General features: G+C 41.5%; 1 protein-coding gene across 4 annotated transcripts in view; it reads right to left on the bottom strand.

The window, feature by feature from the left end:
* The window catches only part of nrg2a (neuregulin 2a), a 105,798-nt gene extending 79,392 nt beyond the window's left edge, over window positions 1-26,406 (bottom strand). For 3 of the 4 annotated variants that reach the window (XM_078787875.1, XM_078787876.1, XM_078787873.1), the window contains exon 1: window positions 25,401-26,405. In XM_078787875.1, the coding sequence (XP_078644001.1) occupies window positions 25,401-25,824 (424 nt within the window). In that variant the 5' untranslated portion in view covers window positions 25,825-26,405. Of the gene's footprint in view, window positions 1-25,400 lie in introns of all 4 variants that reach the window. The other variant, XM_078787874.1, reaches the window with a different exon arrangement.
* Window positions 26,407-26,766: the final 360 nt, after the last annotated feature.

Genomic DNA, 26,766 nt, shown 5'->3' on the forward strand with positions numbered 1-26,766 from the left:
CATGCAAGCACATCATTTCCTGTAGAGCAATTTCCTTGCAACTTTCACAGTAGACATTGTTTTCACCCACCGAGAAGCTATTGAGATTTTGCAAAGATTATACCTTTACAAACATAATAATGCTTGGTTTGGTTAATTCATTTAACAGTATGTTTGTTACTATGGTTCGCAGTGGAGCCCAGCATGTATCATACTGAGAGATGTTGCTAAAGTTTTGGTTAGAAACTCATGAAATAAATATACAGAAAAATCAAGGCATTTATTCATTCATTTTCTACCGCTTAGGGTCGCGGGGATGCTGGAGCCTATCCCAGCTGTCTTCAATCGAGAGGCGGGGTACACCCTGGACTGGTCACCAGCCAATCACAGGGCACATATAGACAAACAACCATTCCTATGGACAATTTGGAGTCGCCAAAATAGTGGAATCAAACTCGGGTCTCCTCGCTGTGTGGCCTGCGCGCTAAACATTCGCCCGCCGTGCAACCTCCTTACATACATGTGTTTATTCAATACAATGGAACCTTGTTTTTCCATATTTAATTTTTCAGTTTACTGCGATGTTTTTCTGATATTTTTTGCCGGTATGTTGCCTCAGTTATCATATGCTGTCTTGGTTAAAGTACATCGTAACAGACTTGCATTTTGCCCTTTTGCACGTTGAAGCTTGTGCTATTAATACTCCCAGCATTGCTTGTTAATTCAGCCATCTTGGATCAAACACCCAACGCCATATTTAACATAATGTTTCGCAAACTCAGATGAGAATATTACACAAACTAATCGGTTTCATTCTACCTTCTCTGATACCCAAACAAAAAATGCCAAGCATTGGTGACTCAGTCTTTTTGTGTTATTATAGTTTTTCTCCATTGGTTTGGCTCATTTCTTGAAACAGGAATTAAATTCTCAAAATAACATGGACAATCCTCCAAACAACTTGGCAAGTGAATTGAATTTCACATTCATTTCATCAAATTGCAACTCTTATGTCTTATAGTCCAACAGTGCAATGCTGTGCCTATTAGCATATCAACTCCCACCTTGAAGTCATGCTCGCCAGCTTTGTCACCCGTCAATGACATCGTCACCAGTTGACTCTGTAGTTCTATACAAACTAACACAGTTACACCACAAGTCAATTTATTTAGCGAGCAAATAAAATAACCCACCATACCATAGGGCCAAAGAAAGTTAAGCGAACATCAGCACTTGGATGCTAACAAAAAGATAACAAATAACAAATATCAAAAAGAAAGATACTGATGTGCGTAGATTAGAGGAGATTAGAAATGATGAGATTATTGTAAAACTTATCTGACTTCACATTATTAGATTGACACTATTCAGTGTGCCTAATAAAGTGACGGGCAGGAACATAATTGCACAAATATTCTTGACGGCAGATGCTGTCTGGACTTTGGACTTTGATGACCTCTGATGATCCTCTTACACAGAAAAATCCGCTCTATCTTCTTAAGGCTGCCTGATTGAATCCCTCTCCATTTTTCCTCTTTGTGTTTTTTCCATTTATGACATTTTTTGTAGTCCCTTGTCTCGCTCTCTGTCTCTTTCGCCTGTCTCTCTCTCTGTCTCCCTCCTTTCTGTCTAAGGGAGCGATAAAGAGGTTTTTGTGACTGTGAGCAGATTGACTTCGTGATAGACGCTGGAAGCAGATCCCGTCCACCTCCTCATTCTGCTCTTTCTCTCCCGCGCTCACCCCGCTGAAGAGACAAACAGTCTCCCACATGCTCTCACAGTTTATCAAACACACACCCACATGGAACCTGGTCTTCACGCAAACACATATGCGCACTCTCATCACTAGCGTACAACACACACTCAATCTAAGTGTCCCTGGGCCAAAAAAGTATACACTGTCACACTCAAACACAAACATACACCCTTGAACACGCACATCCACACGGACGTACAAACACACAGGTGCATCCACATGTATATAGAAGAAGCACATGGGTCATTGATGTGCTGGACGTGGGCCTGTTTTCCACTCCGAGTGTGGCTCAAACGAAAGGCTTCCAAAAACAAAAAATGACATTTTTAAGACGCTGTATCTGAATCACGGCGTTACGCCACTGTTTTTTCTGTTACTCTCACAAACACACACATCTGTTGTAAAATTAAATGGGCCAACATGGAATAAATGCCATCACAGGTTATATTCCTGGTATACAGGTTACAGGTTAGGATCAATATATATATAAATACAGACTTTGTACTATTGGGGATCAATCGAGTGATATTACTCAAAAAGAATGGGTATCAGAAAGAATTAGGATTGTTCAGCCTTAGTAGGTCTGGAGTCTAATGAGTGCTATTCTCAGTTAGCGTTGGCTTTTTATTTGTTAATATGATAGCTGCCTTCTGTGCAAAAGAATGCCATGTAATATTATTGTGAATGAAGTACTGCCATTTCCACTGAATACCTTTGCGAGACGTTCAATACGGTTTTCGTCATGGTCATGAAATACTGGACCAGCTCTACACCCTCACAAGGGTGCTGGAAGGTACATGGGAGTTTGCCCAACAGGTATGTGTGGCGTCCTATGAGGCGGGGCGCTCCAGGAGTACAAGATTGGTGGCACGCTACTACGTGCCATTCAGTCCTTGTACAACCGTAGCAGGGGCTTGGTTGGCATTGTCAGCAGTAAGTCAAGCCTGTTTCCTCTGCCAAGGCTGCCCTTTGTCACCGATTCTGTTCATTTCTAGGTGAAGCCAAGGTATCAAGGGAGTCCAATTCGTGGGCCTTGGGACCTCTTCGCCACATCTCTGGCCCTGATGGCCTCTTCAGGCTGTGACATTTACTGGGACAGTTTGAATCTCAGTGTGAAGCTTCTGGGATGAGACTCAGCACCTCCGAATCCGAGGCATGGTTCTCAGTCAGAAAAGGGCGGAGTGCTCCCTCTGGGTTGGGAATGAGGTCCGACCCCAGGTGGAGAAGTTCAAGGATCTTTTAAAATTAAAACGGAAAATATAAAAGGGAAAACTGGAATAGGTGCAGACACGGGAAGACCTAGAAAGCTTTATTTTGGTGTTCATGTGATGATGAATTCCAGTGTGTTGACACTTTGAGATAAATTCATACACTTTCACGGAACAATAACCAAAACCAATTTTGCATCCCACTGGTGGAAAAGTGGTTAGCGCGTAGACCTCACAGCTAGGAGACCAGGGTTCAATTCCACCCTCTGCCATCGCTGTGTGGAGTTTGCATGTTCTGCCCGTGCATGCGTGGGTTTTCTCCGGTTTCCTCCTACATTCCAAAAACAGGGTGTACCCCGCCTCTCGCCCGGAGACAGCTGTGATAGGCTCCAGCACCCCCGCGAGCCTCGTGAGAAAAAGCGGTAGAAAATGAATTAATTAATTTTTCATCCATGCATTTGATTGTAATTCGTGACATAGACAAACCTGTTGGTCATGCATGATTAAAATCAACTTCAAACAGCAAAAAAATGCACAAAAAACACGTGAAGGTTGAGGTCTTATCAGCAAGTGCCCCCCCCCCCCACACACACACACATAAATGTACGCATATCCGTTTTCTGCTTTGCATTCTTGACATCAAATCAAATTCCTTGTGTGCCCTGCACTTGTCCTTTATCTCCACAATGTGCTTTTAGAACAGCACAAACATGTCACAGTGAGGACACGGAGAGAAGGTTCACACAGAGTGAAAGCAGCTTCTCAGCTCAAATCATTTGCATTTCTGTTTGTTCCGTCTTGTAGCCGTACATGAGCTTATCAAGAGCCTCTCTCTTATCTTCTTGTTTGTTTTCATCAGTGGAAGGCTTTTCCTGGAAAACAGGCCACTACGCATGTGTGTATGCTTAGATCATCCTTTGACGACACAGGCCTGGATCAAGGCGGTCTCAAGCCCACTAAGATTGATAAGTGGAGCTGGAGAGCACCCTCCTCCCCTCAGGCTGTCCTTTGGCACGCTGCTAGGCAAGGCTAACAGCTCACGGTGGTATACTGTAGTTTGGACCATTAACCCCTAATCTGGCTTGTGTTTCCACTGGGGTGGGATGATGTGTAGGTGGGATGACGATAGCTGTGTCTGCTATGTACGTAAACACTGTGACATCACACCGATGCAATACAGTTAGAGCGGACAATGATTTCAGAAAGAGGATGTGTCACAGTCAACAAAAGACCTATTAGAAAAAAAGAAGGGATTTTTAGGAAAACCTATTTGCATTCAATTGTTCTCCGTAGACAAATCCAAATGACAAACGCTAATTGTGATAGAAGGACCAGTCACAACAAGAGGCATCAAGAAAGAACAATACTATATCCCGGAAGTTACATGACATAAGAGGATAGTCATTCAAAGTACAAATATTATGCATGAGGCTCATCTGCAACGTGAATCACCGTTAAGTGATGCTTTTACTATGACAGTGTGAGAGTGGATATTTTTCCACTTCCATGATTTCCGGTACAGTTTATATGCTTACAATTGTGACAGTTTAAACATTGCATCTGACGTGCAGGCCCTTTAAGGGGCAAATGAGCGAGTTACAAGTGATGGAGGGCGTGGTATACCAGAAAACTACAGTCTCATTTCTACAGAAAACGGATTAAAAGGCATGTTGTGGTAAGTAGGATCCTACACTGGTCACTAGGTGTCAGTAATGTTACATTAGGGTACATTGATGAGACAGTAGCCACCACAGGAAGTACCAGAAGTAGAACTAGAAATAACAACAAGGAACTCTCCCAATACTAACGTAAGACTAAGTTGATATTATGTCTTATTCTCGAGTGTAAACATGGTAATGGTTTTATTTCATTTGAACATGCATCAGATTACAATTGCGTGCATCACATAATCAGTTCACAGTTCTTCATGTCCAAAAGGAGTAGGAAGAAGCAAAGCTTATTAAATCCTACCCCTCCATCTGGTACTTTTACAATCAGTAACTGTTGCATTTGTTCACTTGCTGCTTTCCTAATATAGTTTTTTTAATTTTTGTCACATACTGAAGTATGAGGTGATATGACCATACAATGGCATAATCAGTACCATAATAACTATGTAACATAGTAACTATGTACATATCACTATATCACAATATAGTGATATGTATAGCACATCATGACTCTAAGGGTGCTATTTCATGTCTACAGTGCGGTAATAATGTTAAATCATGAACAGGTTTTCTATGCTCTAACTACACAAAAATAAGGAATCATACTTCACTTGCCACGGTCAGGTCCAGAACCAATTAACCATGATAAACAAGAGATGACTGTATGTGTATGTATATCGTACAAGCAGTTCAAAAGTCATTTAACAGGTATTTCAGTGAAACACTCGAAAATGGCAGGTTAGCCACCATCCATCTCTGTTCTCGATCGTGCGAAAATGAACACATGCGACAAAAATCCACATGGTCGTCAGCCATGTTGTTGTCAACAAACATGAGGTTAGCCGTCAACCCCCTGACAGTTTTATGTGAAAGGCGTTGACACATTTTGACAGGGATCACAAGGAGAAATCGAGTGCTGTGCTATTTTACATGGTATGTCTTGAGTTGTTTTGTAATGCTGGCTTGCTTGCAGTGCTTTCCTGGCCCATCGCCACTCACGTAGTATGATAACTGCCTACTTGCGAGCCTAATGTCATGGAGACAACACGGGAATGAAAAGAAACATGCCTAGACAATGTGAAGCAAAAGCACACATCTCAACAGATGTGATGTGATGGGGGGGGCGGAAATGGAGCTACAGAGCTAACACTTGAGGGACTTTGTGTAACGCTGATCTTATTGGCTTTTACAAGTATAACAGACTTCTGTGAAGAATGCTGCCTTCTCATTTAGGGTAGAACCCCCCCACAGTTAAGGGGTATCCATATCAATGTCAGTTTCTTTTTGTCTGCATTTGCTGCAGTGAGGTGATGGCTAGCTCGCTTGTGTCCGGGCCAGCTGGGACACATCTCGTTTCATTCGTGCACACACACACACACATAAATACCCTTGCACATGCCCACAGTGAAGCTTGCTCTTCGCTGCTCACTATCTTTCAACAACAAGCTGAGCAGGGAGCAGACGGAAAGAGGTCCTATTTGTGCAGGAAGATAAATACACTCCTGCAGCCAGTGCTGTCCCCTCCAGATTAGAGCAACACAATAATGGTGGAAGGGCACAAGACACAGACTAAAGGATATGCATACATGCATGTTCTGTTCATGAAGTGTGTTGATGACAATTTTGGTGAGGTCAGAGGTCAGTGATGCCCGGATCCCCTGTTTTTGATGGTGTTCATCCACACGAACACTCATGCAAGCATACCTGTACATGTCCAGGAGCACAGAGATGCTTCCACAAATTTGGAAGCATAGAATCATCTAAAAAGGGGTGGGAGGTGACAGAATGTGTCAAAGGAGGCACAGCAGCTTGAGAAAAACAAAGAAAACATATATTTTTTAAACCTATTAAGATAACTCCCACAAACAAACGTTTTCCATGCAGTTTGATGACTTTGTGTTTGGTACTGTTTGGCCATGACTACTGATTTACTGTTGAGAATGGAATAGAACCCCTACCACCTTTGGTATAAAAAAAAAGAACATGAAAGCACTGCTACTTTATACAGAAAGTTCACTATGTTGCTTCTTGTACGTGTGTGTATTTAATGGTGTATTCATACTTTTGCCACAACAGTGTTATGTACAAGTATACAAGTGGGCTGGAGAGAGCATGCATTTGTTTGTGTAAGCTACTCTACCGCTGTACACAAAGCGGTGAGAATTTGTCAAAACATTCACTCTGAACGTGTTACCTGTGCTATTATTTTCCTGACAGATACACCACACGATGGCACTCTTTTTTTACACACCATAACTCAAACAGTTCAATAAGCTCTACAAAACACCTACTGTAACTTTAGGGTGCTAAGCCAAAACAGTATGAAATTTGGTACACACCTTTAGGGGACTGACAAGCACATGTGTAGAAAAATTCTGCAAGATTGGTTGAAAAAGATGGCCGCCATCCATCAAAATATTATGAATTCATTCATTTTCTACCGTTTATCCTCATGAGGGTCACAGTGGGTGCGGGAGCCTATCCCAGCTGTCTTTGGGTGAGTCACAAATTAACCTAGCATGTTTTTGGAATGTGGGAGGAAACCGGAGTACCCGGAGAAAACCCACGCATGCACGAGGAGAACATGCAAACTCCACACAGAGGGTGGAATTGAACTCGGGTCTCCTCGCTGTGAGGCCTGCGTGCTAACCACTGTGCCGTGCAGCCTGTGAAAAAATTATTAATCATATTTTCTGTTGGTCATGTCACCCATTGTTGTCTGTCTTGAATAACCCAGGAAGTGTGACATTGTGATGTCACAGTGTTAATGACAGGTGTCCATTTAATCCTTTTAGTTAGAAGTCCACAAAATCTTAGGAATGAGTGCGTCAAGTTGTTTACAGATATCCTTCAATGAGTCAGCATTATTCGCTCCTCCTCTGTGCTACATTAACTCAATCCCACACACGCCAGAAAGTTAGGCAACTCTCCATTTGAGTAGCGAGTGCATGTTTCATCTCAACTCTCAAAAGCAGGAGACCCCCTTCACCGTGGAGGGAATGGTGGTTGTCTCTTGGTGAGACTCCAAGTGAGACTCCAAGCACAGCTAACAAGCCATTCCATTCTGTTTAAAGTCTTTTCATGTTTAGACACACATCAATCCACACCTACAACATACCTGAGGAAACAAATCTCGCAGAATATGTACTGTGTGTGTGTGTATGCGCGTGTGTATGTGTGGGAGGAACATGGCCGGACACGTCCCTTAAACACACCGGGAGGCGCCCATAGCGGGGGTGCCGGCAGACCCTCTTTTCAACACTTTGTCACGCTGCACACAAACACAGTTTGCCCTTCCCATGCTCCTTTTGTTCCCATGCGTTTTGTTGAAGTTGCTATCGTGTACACTATCACCTTTCTCCGGACATTTACAACTTGAGTTACACTTTTATGTAACAAAATTCTGTTTGTGTGTGATATTTTGCCAAATTAGGCGTAGAGTGGCGCTTCACTCACAGCACAACACACGAGACAAGCACCTGAAAAACAAGCATACGCTTGCCAAAAAAACAATGATAGCAAATGTATAGTTAATACGACTAATCACACTCATTCACAGTCACAAGCACCAGCAAGAAGCTTACATTCCTTATGAAACTATTTAGAAACTATTTTGATGAGGATGCAGAGAGGAACTACAATGCATATATGGATCAGCCAATGTTAGTTTTTCTACAGTCTCCACTTGACCTAAAAACAGTTTGATTTAGGGCAAATTCCACCACCTAATAACAAGTCATCGTCTTTAAACTGAAACTGGCACCGGATGAAACTGGTGCACAAAGAGGGTGACGCAAGTAACCTGGAAGCAACACGTAAACCTTGGTATCTGACTCAGACACCATTGGTTGACATCATTGTTGCTGGTGGGACATCAAATAACATCAATTCAATAGAAATCTCAGTTTAAAAAAAAATAAACAAAGTGAAGTTTAATGGCATGGAACTGTTATGATCATGTTTTGTATATAGTTTTATTCATTCATTCATTCATTTTCTACCACTTACCCTCACGAGGGTTGCAAGGTGCTGGAGCCTATCCCAGCTGTCTTCAGGCAAGAGGCGGGGTACACCCTGGACTGGTCGCCAGCCAATCACAGGGCACATATAGACAAACAACCATAAACACTCACATTCATACCTATGGACAATTTGGAGTCACCAATTAACCTAGCATGTTTTTGGAATTTGGGAGGAAACCGGAGTACCCGGAGAAAACCCACGCATGCAAACACCACACAGAGATGGCCGAGGGTGGAATCGAACTCGGGTTTTATAGCTGTGTGGCCACTCGCAGCCTTATATAGTTTTAAAGGAATTAATTTTACCTCTTATCCTGTTGAGGGTTACCATTTATCCATATTCGTAAACTCTTAATTATCGTGGTTAATTGGTACCCGACCGCTTCCCACAAAGTAGGATTCCTTCGTGATACATCAAATGTTTGTAGTTACAACATATAAAACCTGCTAATAACCTTCTAAATACATTTTATTAACATTATTAAAGCCCTCTAGACATGAACTAGCACCCCTATGGTAGGGATGATCCACTCAGGGTTTCATGCTGCCGATTCCGATTCCAGGGATGTTTTATAACCACATGAGTGCAATAATGCAAGAGCTTCCTTCCATTAGACTTTGAGTGTCACTCAGAAGATATCATTCCACACAAATGTTCAGTAAACACAACAACAACAACACAAAGGTGTATACAACATCTGAGCCATTGTTGATACTATATGTCACAAAAGCCATGTTGGAATTTCAGGTTGATTCATGACCAGCCTTTCACCTTCTGGCTAAATGAGGAATTCTTTAGTCATAAATTAAAGAACACATGAGGTAAGTCATGCCATTTTGCTTTTCACCACATTAACATCGACATTTTGTGTTACACGGGGGGAAAAAGTTTTTTTACTACATTATTACACATTAACAATAAGATATTACATTCCAAATTGTCCAAGAAATGAACTAAATATCCAAAGCTGGTTGACAGCTCTGGTTGAACTGTGGTTGAAGAGGCCCGCTGTTTCCTATAAACCAGTTTGTGAGAGATTATGGAATGTGCTTTTTGTTATGCCGACAGCTAAAACGATTTACATGAAACTGAGAATACAACCGTCCTCTTGGGACTGTGTAGTAGTAAGCTAATTTTACGTGCTAAAACTATGTTGACAGTGACATATCTGACAACATCATAAAAAAAAAAAAAAAAAAGATCAGTCCACACAGACAGACAAAAAGTGTGTAGAATACAGGCTAAAGTAAAGCCATAGGGTTTAATATGATGTCACCCCCCCTTTGCAGCCATAAGAGCTTCAACTCTTCTGGGAAGGCGTACCATAAGTTATAGAGGTGTGATGATGGGAATTTTTCATCAATGTTACAGAAGCGCATTTGTGAGGTCAGACACAGATGTTGGACAAGAAGGTTTGGCTTGTAATCCTGACTCTAATTCATCCCAAAAGGAAGGTCAGGACCTCGGGTTGAGGTCAGGACACTGTGCAGGTCAGTCCCACAAGGTAGGCCGATGTCATTTTTAAAAGTAATAATTGGATGTCGTTTGTGTATAAAGGCATTTGAGTAAGAATATCATAGCAAAAATACGGTATGTGGGGTTATTAATAGAGCCGTCCATACAGGTACGCAGATCCAAATGTACCCAAAACAACGTTGAATAAATGATTGGCAGATTCCGTCTCATGATTTGGCATGCAAAGATGAGCGTCCTCTTATGAAATGATATCATGAATACAAATTTACAAGTATTTTATAGAAATAGATATAGGCATGATATTTAGTAGAAAACAGACTATTTTTGGCATTAATATATGTTAGAAAATGATTTATATCCTTTATGTCCTATCATACTGTGTTTAAATACTTTAAACAGTCTTAAAACTTGAAATTAAGGCAACTGTTTAGTAGTTTTTATACAAAAAGTAAGACTTAATCTATGAATCAAATGCAAATGTACTGTAACAATACTGACATTAAGTTTCGGTTATGGCTGATAAAGTTGGAATTATGGCACAATGCAGTGTAGTACTATTTCATACCAAAAATAAAACAAAGTTAAGGGATTTAGTAGAAAAAATGACTATGTTTGGCATCGCTATTACTCTTAATCAAAAATACTGACTTTGTACATTTTAAATTATGAAACTATGGTACAATGTCATGATTTGCATCAAAATGTTGCTTTAGTAGGATTTCATTTCTTGATATTTTGTAGAAAACAGACTTTTGTTGACAATTGTTAATCAATGAATCAAATGAAAAAATATTTTGATTATATTGGCTTTAGATATTCTAAATTAAATGCAGTGTTTTGCCAACAATGCTGTCTTTAAATACTTTAAATTAGCTTGTAACGTCTACATTGTGGCACAAAGCAGTGTGAATACAGTGTCAAACAAACATAAAGCATGATATTTCATAGAAATTACTAGAATTACTAATAATCAATGAGTCGTGAAAATAAGAGTTAGTAATACTGGCTTAATACCTTGCTTGTCTTATGGCAAAATGCTAGGTTAAAAAAGTAATTAGTAAAACATATTAAGTAGCTCTGCGGTTTTGGTCCAGGGTGTACCCACCTCTCACCCAAAGTCAGCTGGGATAGGCTCCAGCATACCTATGACCCTCGGGACCTTCCCAAATGTTATGTCAAATTATGTGTGAACTTCAGTACCTGGACATCTTTTACACTGCAGCCACCTTTTCTTCTCCCCCTTTTTTTTTTACCTCAAATGCCGATGCTTGTGATTAAAAGGGTTAATTTTATCAACAACCTCTCCGGTAGCAAACAGAGAGAGAGGAAAAAAAACAAAAAAAAACGCTTTCAATATTTAATTACATGCACTAGCTGCAGTCTGTGAAGGAAGAGTATTGCAGCCCAAGATAGCTGCAAATTACTGAATGATTCAAAAGATGGGGATAAACTTAACCGCTTTCACAAAGCAAGGAGGACACCATTTGTAAAGATCTAAACACAAAGAGAGATGGGATGGAGTAAAAGTCCTTACTGGAATTGGATTTTCATTTGTTCATCATATACAGTATGCATTTTGTGTGTTTACAACAATCAACATGTCCGAAAAGGACTACAGCAGGGTACAGTAGTTTTGTGCTATGGTGAAATGCAGACATGGGTTAAACCACTGACATTTACATCTGACTCTCAAACTTAACAACGTGGATCTTTTTGGCAATGCTCCAAAAGTGTCCAGGGTTGTTGATCCCTAAGGGACACCATTAGGCATTAAGTTGGGTCACACAAGCATATTATGTTTATAGCCCAATGCAGTGCTAACAGCGTGGGCTCTGAAAGTGATAATATGTCTTCCTTTTTGACGAACAAAGAAAACATCCAAACAGCCATAAATTTCACAGTTCTTATCCCCTGCATATCTCCCGGAGTGTGCAGTGACTGTGACCTCTCCAGTGTGAGTCAAACAACTGCTGACGTTCCCAACAGGCCCATCCTTTGCAACTTTTTAGCGCACCGTGATCCTGATCATATACTGCCTCATGGTGGTGAAGGCAACATTCTTCAACAACTGGAAGACTCACTCCTTGCTGCAGCAGTAACGTATTTCACTATTTGTCATTAGTAGCTTATTGGTTTAGCACAACCATGACTGGGAAGGAAATAAGTTGCTTTATAGGATACATAGAATAGATTGTTATTGCATTAGCAAACTTTTATTTCTATTGTTTTGCTTTATGTGTTGTTATACACTTGCACCATCTTATCTTAAGTGTCATGGCTAGTAATCATAATGAGTTTGGGTTGGCAGAACACGCAATGTAAAAAAAAAACACAAATGAATTGTGTAGTATTTTAGATATAAGTACTGCATTATATATATAGCTCTTTTTTTATAAAATTTAGGGGGTGCAACAATACATGTGTCGGTATTGAACTGTTACTCAGCCATAAGATGCACATACTGTACATACAATAAAAGTCCTCATTGCATTTATAGCAGGTAGTTCCATGCAAAACCATGACAAATTTAAGTCAAAAGTCAATTGTGAACTCCATTACAAAAATGGTGTCTTTCTACACTTAGTTGTTGTCGTTGCTATTACTTTAGGATGAATTGAAAAATCTTCTTATTGCTTAAGTTTTTTTATCTATTGCTTTGACTTTGGCTATATTGTCATTTCAATAATTGTTTTTGTTTATTGTATAACTGTAATGTTCAATAGCAAACTAGATGTGTGTATGAACTGTGGAAATAACAAAAGCAACACAGTTTAATCGAAATACTACAGTATTCTTTAGGAATTATGTATAATGATTTTTTTTGCCATGTTGCATTGAATTGTAAATTATTTATTCGATTTTATTTCTTGTAAATGTATTTTTTTCGACAAATTTCGGTTTTTGTTTCATATGTTTCTAAATGATAAGTATGAGTATAGCTGCACCAGATACATTTAATTCATTCATTCATTCATTCATTCATTTTCTACCGCTTATCCTCACAAGGCGTCATTGTGGGTGCCGGAGCCTATCCTAGCTGTCTTCAGGTACACCCTGGACTGGGCGCCAGCCATTCACAGGGCAAATATAGACAAACAACCATTCATTCATTCATTATCTACCGCTTATCCTCACAAGGGTCGCAGGGGGTGCTGGAACCTATCCCAGCTGTCTTCAGGCGAGAGGTGGGGTACACCCTGGACTGGGCGCCAGCCAATCACAGGGCACATATTGACAAACAACCATTCAGATACATTTAATTTCATTCAAAAATGATACCTTTAAGGGGTGTCAGGATATACAAGATTGGGTCTACAAGAACAAGACGAGAGGTGATTTTTGATTACTTTTGAGAAAAGTACAATGAAAAAATATCTACCGATTAAATTTCTATGACACTCTTCTGCACTTTGTGTGTATGCCCCAATAGAGACAGTATGGTTGACCAAAACGGCTTACTCCATTCATACTGTTGTTGTATGGACCAAGCACGCCAATATATTGAGTCAAAATTAGCTCGTTCATTTTTCACAAATAAGAAATATTGTAAGTTTTAATCTTGCAAGACACAAGATCTTTCCATCTATCTATTTTCTATGCCGCTTATCCTCACGAGGGTCGCGGGAGGGATGCTGGAGCCTATCCCAGCTAACTTCGGGCAAGAGGCGGGGTACACCCTGGGCTGGGCACCAGCCAATAGAAGGGCAATAGTCAATGGCTGATGAGCAATTAGTTGCTCAGTCCACCCATGCCCTTGCAAGTATATTCTACTACAGGTCGGCCATGTTTTTCAGTTAATCTTGCTCAAATTTGTGCTAGTGCTAGTCAGTCCCCTTGAGGTGTGTACCAAATTTCGTGGTGATTGGCCTAAATATCCTGCCATTACAGTGAATGTTCTATTGAGTGCATTGAGCCGTGTGAGAAATTTTGAGTTTAAGTCAAACTTTACGGTTTATTAACAGCATTGCCATGTAGTTTATTTGTAATAATAATTAATAATAGCACAGGCAACAGTAGGGGTGCATTATGTGACAAATTCACCATGTTTTTGTGTGCAGCGGTTCATACAATTGTATAGAACTGCATTGTGTCATATTAGCTTTTAGATGCTTTTAATATTTTGCATGAAATGAGCAGCAAAATCAGGTGACAAAATTAAAAATATGTCAAATATTCCCACAAGGAGTTACTATACGTGAAATAAAAATGCCATTGAATAAATAGTTTTGAAAAATCCAAAAGCAGCTTTCATCCTTAATTCAATATAGAGATTAGTAGGAGATTATGAATCAGGGCATTATGCAGTAATTGGAACACTAATCTGCCTTCACACCATCACTATCCTTTTCTTCTGTTACAATGGCTGATTCTGCCAGCTGTTTACAAACTGCAGGCAAAGACAAGACATGAATGAATGATATTACAGAATTAGGGGTGCTCTGATTGATCAGCCACCGATATCAGCGAAAAAACACGGTATCAATATTGTCCGATATGTGCTTTAAGACGCAGATCCCCTCTGCCGATCAGCTCCCCCCCCCCCCCCCCCCCGCTGCATCATTCAGAACAATGTCTCCCTACATGCTCCAAATGCAGAATATTTGTTGAGCAGACCTGCTTGTCACTCTTTAACAAATGTGTTCTACTTCCTAAAAGCTTCACAGTTTTCCAGTTAACACATCGTGCTGCCTGCGATTACATTAATATTAAATTACAGCCTTTAAACTGCTTGGCATTTCATCCTTGTTCTCATAGTTCTTATCCGGCTGAATCTCCAGTAAGCCCATTATTTTCCTCAATCCCAGACATTATGTCTGTATTATAGCATGGAAATGTATAATCATTCAAAAGCATTGCTTTGCTGTGTGTGAAACCAAAGGGCATGTTAACAGACATTCAAGCGGGTGGGAAATATCCACAGAAGACTTGTTAAATCACTCATGTAGAACTAAAGTGGAAGTACTTAAGGTCCATGCATGGTGCGGTGACTAAGAGGTGTATTAGGGGGTGTTAACTTATGGTTTGTGTGATGTCCAAAGCTTTTATTATGCTGCTAATTGCTCTGTGTTGAATCAAATCCAAATAGTCTTCTTGAAGTTGGAATTTTTGAAATCTCAGTATGATTGGTTCCGCTTGTTTGATTTAAATGGGTGGTTTTCCACCATTGGCACTTTGGGGCCAATCTTAGCAACTTTATAGGAGGTTCACAGTGCATAAACCTTTCCATGAAGATTGCCTGGAATCAAAGGTCCATTTTCCGGTGGTACTTTTTTAACTTTTTGTTATCCAATTGTTCCAAAAGGTCAGAGAAAGACTAAAATGCCCAAAACCCAAAGTCATTTTTCTCGTAAAAAATAATGTAAATTCAATTCATCCAATTTGCAGATACCCACATATTAACAAAAATAATTATAGTTTTAACAACACAAATTAACCATAAAGAATTAATTAACTCTACAAACGATCTCCATCAAAGTTTCTTTGACCCCATGTAGGGCCTTATGAATCACAGAATAGGCCAACAAAAACGGACTTTACTGTTTAACACAGAATTTTCAGGAAATTGACATAATGTGAATGAATGTTGGCGTGTGTGAAGATGGGGGGTATTTCCCCACGGTATGGCTCAATCATGGCGGATACAAACACCTCCCGACCTCAACAGGTTGAAATGGCACAATATAAGCACAATATAGTTCAATAATTGAGACAATGTAAAAGAACTGGAACAAAATTTAAATGCAAAACCTGGGGCGATCAAAAACAGATGTTGGCCTGTACCATTTTCAACCATAGTGTGTTGTCCAGAATCTAGCATTGAGAGCATCTAAAATTGCTTTTAGTGAGCGCAAACATTACTGTTAAACTAATTAAAGCCTCCAAAAAGTAAAACACTCGAAGACGGCAACTAAAGTGTGACAGGAACGGAGGCATATTGTTTGGAAGTAGCAAAAAGTAAAGAACTGACACAAAACATGTGCCCATGTAACCTTTCACCTCAGCTACTTCAAAGATCTCCTTTAGTCTGACAAAGAGAAACAAACCTCCCCAAAGTATGAAGACGACAAGTTGACAATTGGGGCTTGACTGACAAAAAACATGTACTTAGCAATCTGACCCTTGACCGGAACCACATCTTGGGGTGGACTGCCTTGAAAAGTGGTTGTTTTGACATCGGGCAACAATCCGTAAGTGCGATACACAAGAGTGTCCGTTGAAATGCCCAACTCCTAGACAATAAACAACAACTCCGAGATGATCCCAAGAGTGGAGCCTCTGCTCTTCATTCAAATGAATGAAACATACACAAACCCAATATGTATTAAATGTATTGCAAATCCAATTAATCAGTTCCAGTCACCCAAAGATATTAACACAAAACACATTTTATAGAGAATAATTACAGTTTTACATGCAGAAAACAAGCAAAATACAGTTTAGAGCCTATCCCAGCTGACTTCAGCCGAGAGGAGGGGTACATGCTGGACTGGTCTCCAGCCAATAATTGGGAAAAATCCATGTGCATCACATAACTCCTCGAACACAAGTTGCCGCTGCATTCAGGGACACTTGTAAATCACAGAAAACACACCCACACATGCAACTTTATAAAAGATATCAGTGTTAAATAAATCTTTGGATGGATACTGCTTTATCAGGATTGTAAAACTAACTTGTTAAATTAAGTCTACTCAAATTAAAATGGATTCAAAAGGGAAAGATGCCAACATCAGAGTGGAATAAAAGATATGTAGGATGATAATTCATCTATTTAGCATGTTATCATGTGCTCATGTTAAACTTTATCCTCATGTAAAAAAAAATGTTCACAAGGAAAATATAATATATCTTCAATATTTCATTAACAATAATAAGTTAGCGTGCAGGCCTCACAGCTAGGACACCCAAGTTCGATCCCACCCTTGGCCATCTCTGTGTGGAGTTTGCATGTTCTCCCCGTGCATGTGTGGGTTTTCTCCGGGTACTCCGTTTTTTTCCGTCATTCCAAAAACATGCTAGGTTAATTGGCGACTCCAAATTGTCCATAGGTATGAATGTGAGTGTGAATGGTTGTTTGTCTATATGTGCCCTGTGATTGGCTGGCGACCAGTCCAGGGTGTACACCGCCTCTTGGCCAAAGACAGCTGGGATAGGCTCCAGCACCCCTGCGACCCTTGTGAGGATAAGTAGTAGAAAATAAATGAATGAATAACATTACTAAGGTTTTTTTAAGTGTGCAGGAGTAGGGGTTAATATGGCTTCAGGTCAAATGTCTGAAGGGTGCGTGACTGTAAAAAATTTGGGAACCACTGGGCTAGATGTTGCTAAAGGAGAATTCCAATTTTTTATATTTTAATATATTATTTTTAAATATTATTAATATTATTAGATTGTTTTAGTATTATTATAACTTCCAGCTAAAACAAAACAGTATAATACATGACAGCTGTGATCACAAAGGCGACTTGACAACTTCTAGCGATACATTTCAAGTGTTATTAAATCACAGTGACTGATCCAGGCAAAGTGCTTATATTCTCAGCACCTATTTCCTTTTTGACAGCTGTGCTCTGCCAACACCTATCATCTGGAATTGTAAACCTTAACTTTATCTGAAAAAGCTCTTGAGACACTTAAGCTGCTCACTATATAATAATAGTAGCTTTTAAAAATCACTCTTTTGAAATGGGCACCGGATAGGAAAATGAGGAGGGTAATTATTTAAAATGCCCCAAGCCTTTTTTTTTTAATACATCAAGCTATCTTGCAACAGCAGCAAAGAAGCAAAGATTTAGGAGGACAGAGATTGTACACAAATGAACATAAACAACCCACACAAAGCTATAGTATCAACCTAAATCCAGATGCTCACTCCCATTTGCCTCCATCTCTGGCCTGGACAAGAGACACTGCAGCACTGGCGGTCATAAACATTTCAATCATTCTTATCTCAGCAAACATCCTGTGCTGGGGGCACAATCTCCGAGGTGAAATCCACTAAATGAGCACCTTTGTCACCATCAAGCAATGTTGGCTAAATTGCCCTTCAGTGTAATATTTAGAGGATAATGGGCAATCTGTAGAGGCGTGTTGATTCATACTGCTGCCAGACAACCTTGTAGGCCAGGAGGAGAGCCCAGGAGGCAACAGCGCAACGTCACCGTTACTCATCTTCCATGTCTAGCTTTTCTGAGGAATGCTCTCAATTCACAGAAACATACACAGCTCGGGGGCAAGCGTCTGCTCGTCTACCACCTCGGACCGTGCAGCTGTGACCAGTTTGGACAGATTTGTAATGACGGAGGGTGCAACAATTTTACATGCAACTACTCCCTGGAAAGAAGCGGACTTAATGATGGAACAAATTGTAATGAGGATGACTTTGCACGTTTGTTAATGTGTGCATGACTCCTGGTTTATGAGTGCTATTTTTGTGCAGAAATGTTCCACTAATATTTCCCAAATCAGTGCTTCCACCTGTCTGCAGACACACGCTCAAACACACACACGCACACACACAAAATGCAAAATGTATGTCTAGAGAGGAAAAGAATGGGTGTTACACTGCATTAATGTCATTAGGCGGACTTCTAACTTGGTGTGACACTCACTATAAATGTTATTTTGAATGCCATAGTTTTAGTATTGTACTCATTCGTTCATTCATTTTCTACCGCTTATCCTCACGAGGGTCGCGGATGTGCTGGAGCCTATCCCAGCTGTCCTCGGGCGAGAGGCGGGGTACACCCTGGACTGGTCATCAGCCAATCACAGGGCACATATAGACAAACAACCATTCACATTCACATTCATACCTATGGACAATTTGGAGTCACCAATTAACCTAGCATGTTTTTGGAATGTGGGAGGAAACCGGAGTACCCGGAGAAAACCCACGCATGCACGGGGAGAACATGCAAACTCCACACAGATATGGCCATGGTTGGAATCGAACTCGGGTGTCCTAGCTGTGTGGCTAACCACTCATCCGTTAACCTGGAATGTTGGAGGAAACCAGAGTACCCCCACACATGCACGGGGAGAACATATGTCTCCACAAAGAGATGGCCGAGGGTGGAATTGAACTCGGGTCTCCTAGCTGTGGCGCCTGTGCGCTAACCACTCGTCCGTCGTGCAGCCAGTATTGTATTCAACAATGTTAAATAGGTCTCAGAGGTCCGGCAAACACATATCGGAAGTGTGTGTTGGTGGTCATAAACATATTACTGTTATACAGGATGACCGTGACGTCCTGGTTTTGGTTGAGTTTGATTTGGTTATTAAAATGACTGACATTAGGGCACTCAATGCCACAAATAGCCAAAGAAAAAGCAAAACCAATGAGTTAATCCTTGCCAAGTTGAAGTCTCATAAAATTGGGGACATCGCGCACAATGGTGCTTCAAATTCTCAAGTTCTTGCGACTTTAGAGAGCACATTTTTATTCATAAAATATTGGTTATATTACAAATCTTGGGATTTGACCATAGGTTCCTGTATCGTTCAGTTTTTGAACATTTTTCCTATGAAATCTGTGTCTTCAGATAGTATTTAGAAATAAACCAATACGCTGCTTATCCTCACTGGGGTCGCGGGTATGCTGGAGCCTATCCTAGCTGTCTTCGGGTGAGAGGCAGGGTACACCCTGGACTGGTCACCAGCCAATCACAGGGCACATTTAGACAAACAACCATTCACACTCACATTCATACCTATGGACAATTTATCGTTAACATAACATGCATGGACCTCACAGCTAGGAGACCAGGGTTCAATTCTCACCCTCGGCCATCTCTGTGTGGAGTTTGCATGTTCTCCCCGTCCATGCGTGGGTTTTCTCCGAGTACTCCGGTTTCCTCCCACATTCCAAAAACATGCTAGGTTAATTGGCGACTCCAAATTGTCCATAGGTATGAATGTGAGTGTGAATGGTTGTTTGTCTATATGTGCCCTGTGATTGGCTGGCGACCAGTCCGGGGTGTACCCTGCCTCACGCCCGAAGACAGCTGGGATAGGCTCCAGCACCCCTGCGAACCTAGTGAGGAAAAAGCGGTAGAAAATGAATGAATGAATGAATAACATGCATGTTTTTGGAATGTGGGAGGAAACTGGAGAACCCAGGAAAACATGATGCCCAAGCAGAGGTTCAAACCCAGGTCTTCCCGATCTGACTGTGTGGCCTACATGCTAACCACTCGTCCACCATGCAGCCCACAACCTAATATATATGTTAAATATGATTTAAGATCATTATGATCAGTTAACAGCAAATGGTATAGTGGAGTGCGGTGGAAGAGAATTGCACTACATTATTGTAATACAATGCAATTCTACACCACTAAAACCACAATAATAAACATTGTTTAATTAATAGAATTATATTACAAGTAGTCATACAGTATATAATATATGAATAGGCCACAATAACAGATGTTTACAATATTGCATGGTGGTTCAAAGAGAGCAGACAGCCTGCATCTCGGCAGCCCTTAGGAACCAGACGACAACAAGCATCACACTGAGTGCTGCACAGTGCGTGCAGTCCCATGGTTAGTACACCGGGGAGCTTGTCTTTTAACCATGCATAAGGCAGGGCTCAGGATGAAAGTGAGGTTTGGACTCAATGTCTGGGTTAAATACTGCATGTGAATAACCAAGAAATGATGGTTGGTTCCTTTGCTCTAAAATGTTGGGAAGTGTAGAAGAGCGAGAGAAAGTTTTGATGGGTCTGACTTTATCATGAATAAAGGAGCGTGTGTTAAGTGCATGTCAGGGGACTGATTGTCTAGCTTTGGGACTGACTTTGTTATGAGTTGTTCTGGCGAAGGAGAAGACAAGAGCTGTATGGGGTGTATGGGGATGACTTGCACTGCGAAAAAAACTCCTCAATGACTCAACCTTTACATTGTTTTCTGATTTGGGTATGGTAAAAATCTGGATTTGTATAGTGTCAATAAGTTTTGCTTCTTCCTACTCCTTTTGGACATGTGGAACTGTGAATTAATTCATGTAATGTATGCCACTGTAACAGGATGCATGTTCAAATAAAAGCAACATCAAATCCTGTCAAAGTCTCTTTCTGCTGGATAATGTTGACTGAATTGACTTGTGAGACAGCACCCCCTACTTGATTCATCGTGGAAGCACTCGATACCCACTGCACAAAGTGTCATCCAACCACTTTCTAGTTAGCATAATTTACAGTTTAAAGCAGAAAAATGACAACCGCAAAACTCCAGACTATGCCTGTAATTGTTCCTTTAAGTGTAAAACTGATTTTTAAAATGCCTATAGTTAAGAACCGTGAGAGGAATATTACTTGTTTATCACACTTAATTGGTTCCATACTCGACTATGATGACTGAAATTCCAAAAAGCAGGGTTCCTTATTTTATGAATGGAATATTGTCATAGTTAGAGCATGGAACACCTGTTTACAACCAATACAGTGCATTCGGAAAGTATTCACAGCGCTTCACTTTTTCTACATTTTGTCAAGTTACAGCCTCATTCCAAACTGAATTAAATTAATCTCTTACCTCAAAATTCTACACAAAATACTCCATTATGACAATGTGAAAAAAGGTTTTTTTGACATGTTTTGAATTTATTAAAAATAGAAAACAAAAAAATCACATTTACATAAGTATTCACAGCCTTTGCTTAATTCTTTGTTGATACACCTTTGGCAGCAATTACAGCCTCATGTCTTTTTGAATATGACCCCACAAGTTTAGCACACCTATCTTTAGGCAGTTTTGCCCATTCTTCTTTGCAATAAGTCTCAAGCTCCATCAGGTTGGATGGGAGACGTCTGTGCACAGCCATTTTCAGATCTCTCCAGAGATGTTGGCTCGGATTCAAGTCTGGACTCTGGCTGGGCCACTCCAGGACATTCACGGAGTGGTTCTGAAGCCAATCTTTTGAGATCTTGGCTGTGTGCTTCGGGTCGTTGTCCTGCTGAAAAATGAACCTTCGCCCCAACCTGAGGTCAAGAGCGCTCTGGAGCAGGTTTTCATCCAGGATATCTCATGTATTGCTGCATTCATTTTTCCTTCTATCCTGACTAGTCTGCCAGTTCCTGCTGCTGAAAAACATCACCACAGCATGATGCTGCCACCACCATGCTTCACTGTAGGGATGGTATTGGCCTGGTGATGAGCAGTACCTGGTTTCCTCCAAACATGGCGCCTGGCATTCACACCAAAGAGTTCAATCTTTGTCTCATCAGACCAGAGAATTTTGTTTCTCATGGTCTGAGAGTCATTCAGGTGCTTTTTGGCAAATTCCAGACGGGCTGCCATGTTCCTTTTACTAAGGAGTGGCTTTCGTCTGGCCACTCTACCATACAGGCCTGATTGGTGGATTGCTGCAGAGATGGTTGTCCTTCTGGAAGGCTCTCCTCTCTCCACAGAGGAACGCTGGAGCTCTGACAGAGTGACCATCGGGGCCTTGGTCACCTCCCTGACTAAGGCCCTTCTTCCCCCGATCGCTCAGTTTAGAAGGCCGGCCAGCTCTAGGAAGAGTCCTGGTGGTTCCAAAGGTCTTCCATTTACGAATAATGGAGGCCACTGTGCTCATTGGGACCTTCAAAGCAGCAGAAATTTTTCTGTACCCTTCCCCAGATTTGTGCCTCAAGACAATCCTGTCTCGCAGGTCTACAGACAGTTCTTTTGACTTCATGCTTGGTGTTTGTGCTCTGACATGCACAGTCAACTGTGGGACCTTATATAGACAGTTATTATATTTCCAAATCATGTCCAATCAACTGAATTTACTGCAGGTGGACTCCAATTAAGCTGTAGAAAGATCTCAAGGATGATCAGTGGAAAAAAGATGCACCTGAGCTCAATTTTCAGCTTCATGGCAAAGGCTGTGAATACTTATGTAAATGTGATTTCTTAGTTTTCTATTTTTAATAAATTCAGAAAAAGTCCAAAAAAAAACTTTTTCACATTGTCATAATGGAGTATTTTGTGTAGAATTTTGAGGTAAGAGATTAAATTAATACAATTTGGAATGAGGCTGTAACATGACAAAATGTGGAAAAAGTGAAGCGCTGTGAATACTTTCTGGATGCACTGTATGTTTTTTACATTATTAGCATCCTCTAGATGTGAACTAATACGCTTATAGTCATATTTACACTCATATTACTCACTATAATAGACATAATAAAAGTAAATAAGCCATGTAAGACATAAGTAAGACTCGTGCTTGTGTGTGTTGCTGTAAATGGGTTGCCGAGGGGAGCAGAATGAGTTGAAAGAAGAGACAGGAAGTGACGTCGGGAGTTCAAAATTGAGTTTCATCTTGCTGTGGGTTACGGACGCAACAATAGCGTAGAGTTTTTATTCGGGATGTGCCTGATGTGCGATAATTCAAACCTGCCATAAAAGCCTGTTGCTCCTCCAGTCACGTCTGGGGATTGTGTGTAGAATACGACGTCACCTTTAGCCAATTTTATGCTTAAAAATGTTTCATTTAGGCACAAAATAGGTACAATTTGTTCAAATATGCATAGTTTTGACTAATAATAGGTTGTATTATGTTACACAAAATAGCATGATTTATTAAGTTAAATATTTTGGAAAAAACGTGATCGAGTGAAGCAGCGAAATTTGAACCGTGATGTGGCGAGGGACGACTACATAGGCTTCAGAGTATCAAAAATGGGAATTTCATGGGTGCATCTATTATTTGTGTTCTACTATTACACCATATTATATACAGTATGACTATTTATCGTATTTATGAGGTGAGGTGACCCCTGATAGGAGAACATAGCAACATAAGCATACAAATATATTTGTATAAATAAAAGCCTCCCTACTTGAAAATTCCTTACCCTTAATAGATGCCTGGTACTCTCTGTTGTTGAATAAATAAAAGCCACTGGCCGCTACAGGACAAAATACGGTAATTAGGGGACAGTTGGAGCACATTATCGACAGTAGTCACAGGCTAGCAAAAGACGGTGGAGGGCTGTTTAAGAGATAATAAGGTCCATTTGGTGTTACCTCTCTAATTGGGAGAGGAGTAAAAAAGGCATGGAAACAGAGTGAAAGTGGCAAAAGGGAGAAAAGAGAAGTGAATTTATGTCTCGCGGGTACCAGCTAAGAGGATTTAAGAATTTTAAAAAGCAGCAGGACAGGGCACATTATGTTCTTAGGCAGTTAAAATGACTACGCAAGATGATGTCAGCAAGTGACATGTGTGCTTTTAAATTGCCTGGGAGCTTCAAGAAGTAGAGGGAGGAGTGTAGTATAGGCTTCTGCAGGTGTCACTGTGACAAGCACTAGGAGCTGCTTGAGATCCAGTTACAGGACCTGTCACTATAATTTGAGCAGCGGACACGATCGCTTTACCTTGCCAAGCAATATGATCTCCACTGTGTTGAATCCCAATTCTAACATGTTGACACAATATAACGGAAAATAAACAAACAATAGTGTGCGTCTGTTCTACATGCATATAGATTCATCTATTTATGTGTTTCCTCCCACAACCAACAGCGGTGGGTTGCATTTAATCAATAGGCCGCCTAACCTACACAAATGAACAAGTGATTTTCTCTTGTAAAGACAAGCCGAGCCATTCCTGAAACACTTAAATTGCACAAGTGACCGCCTATACAAATGCCAGCAGGTTACTTTTGTTGTAAGGACAACACAACACAGGACCATGACCTGTGTTGGCACTTTTTTATATCAAGAAAGCCAAAAACCATAAACACTGAGCTTATGCAAGCATGGAAGTATACCCTGCACATATATAGACAGCACACAGCCTAAAAAGCAATTTACTTGGAGCAACGTGACTTCTCCCCCCCATATATGTGACACTGGCTGCTGTCCCTGGTCCTGAAACAGAAGCCAAGCCCTATTATGATATGAATGTGTCCTATAGCATTGCAAGGTTAGATAGCAGCAGTGTGCATAAGGACATTTGGGGTGTTTCAAAGATGCAGTTGATGCTTCATGTAGTGAAGTGGGGGCAGGATGTAGATAGTTTGAGTCACACGAAGTGCAATTGCACACAAGCAACAGTGCGAGGCGCATGTGTGATGCAGCTGAGCAGAGAGAAAGAGAGTTTGATTGATCATGTGGGCTATGGGAGCCTGCAAGAGTTGTCGAAATTTGCTGCATAGAGGCCCCAAAGGCATATATGTGCAACACATTGACTCCAAACAATATAGGAGACACGTTTCATGAGTGCACCGTGAAGTGTATGGCACGGTATTCTTCCGGGTTCACCGGTAAATCCACAATACATGATCCTACTTACCGCAGTCCTCACACAAGATCTTCCCCACATCCTTCTTCAGGTTCTTCCCGCTTGTGTCCAGGGGCGCGAATGACGCCTTGAAGACTAGCGGTGCCTCGGTGGGCTCCATGAAAAATATGTACTGGCGGTTCTTTTGGACGTCGGCGCACGGAGCCTCCGACCCGAACTCTCCCAGCACGGTGACGAGCTGCTCGGGCTCCAGCCCACCACTGTGGAGGGGCCACACGTCCAGCACCTTAACGTGCACACGCTGCTGAGACGGCGGCTCGGCGGAGGCGTTCCCCGGCGTAGATTGCACCTTGCCCTCGATCACCACGGCCGACCTGTACGCCCGGTCCTGCAGGGAATTCGAAGACGGGGGGTAGCAGGCGATTGAGACCCCGATGAGCAGCATGGATAAAGGTGCGAGCGACTCAAGCCTCATGCCGCCTGTTGTGGCTCGCTTGTGGCTGCTGGAGGTGCGGCGGGGCTGCGGGGCGATGGCGATGGAGCTGGGCTAGGTGAGGAGGTGGAGGAGACGGCGAGGTGGCTCCAGTGGCTCGGCAGCGCGGCGGACCTCGCATAAGTGTCCATGCCATCGGGATCCGCTGCTTGATTCCCGCTTAATTCCAACGGGTTGGCATGCAGCGTTGCGACATAGAAGGCGCTGGAAGGATGCTGGCTCTCCAATCTAATAAGAGCAATAAGGCATCGTAGATATAGGAGGAGCGAGGAATTGTCTGAGGATGCCCCCCTCCTATGCTGCCATGGTAGCCTTGACTCTCTTATCTTTGCCCAAATATTGCAGTAAGGGTGGGTGGGTGTGGGGGGTGAGAGCCTCGGATGCACAAGCAAGAAAAGACGCCGAAAATGCTGCAGTGGCCGACAAGTTCTGCTCATCCGAGTCTCACCGGCATGGGAAAAGAGCACAGTTTTGATTCCGAGGATTAAAACATGATCGTGGTCCTGCTCGCCGCCTTCCACCGCGGCTCTCTCCTCCTCCCCACACTCCACGCACAGACCGACAGAAAATAGAGCAGATTGCCAAAAGCAGGAGGAGGAGGAGGGGGGCGTCACACCAAAAAAATTCTGGCTGGCAGGTGTGCATGCAGCTGATGATGGACCACAACTTGCATCTCCTCTAAGACCAAAAGTATGCTAAAACCGGTTCAAGAAACTTACTTTTCAGCTCACACTTTCAAGACGTTCTTATAAACACGTTTATATATTTCAACAGCCACAAAGTACTCCAACATGGAGGGAAAATGGCACACTGGATGGAATTTTTAAGTCATAGTCAAGTTATAGTTGCAGTGGAAATACAGTACAGATCCTGGATAACTGAATGCGGTACCGTCAGCATTTTCCCAACAGGGACATCTGCTGG

This window comes from Doryrhamphus excisus, linkage group LG21 (genome assembly GCF_037039965.1).
Source record: "Doryrhamphus excisus strain RoL-2023G ecotype Guam linkage group LG21, RoL_Dexc_Guam_v1.1, whole genome shotgun sequence".
Classification (NCBI taxonomy): domain Eukaryota; kingdom Metazoa; phylum Chordata; class Actinopteri; order Syngnathiformes; family Syngnathidae; genus Doryrhamphus; species Doryrhamphus excisus.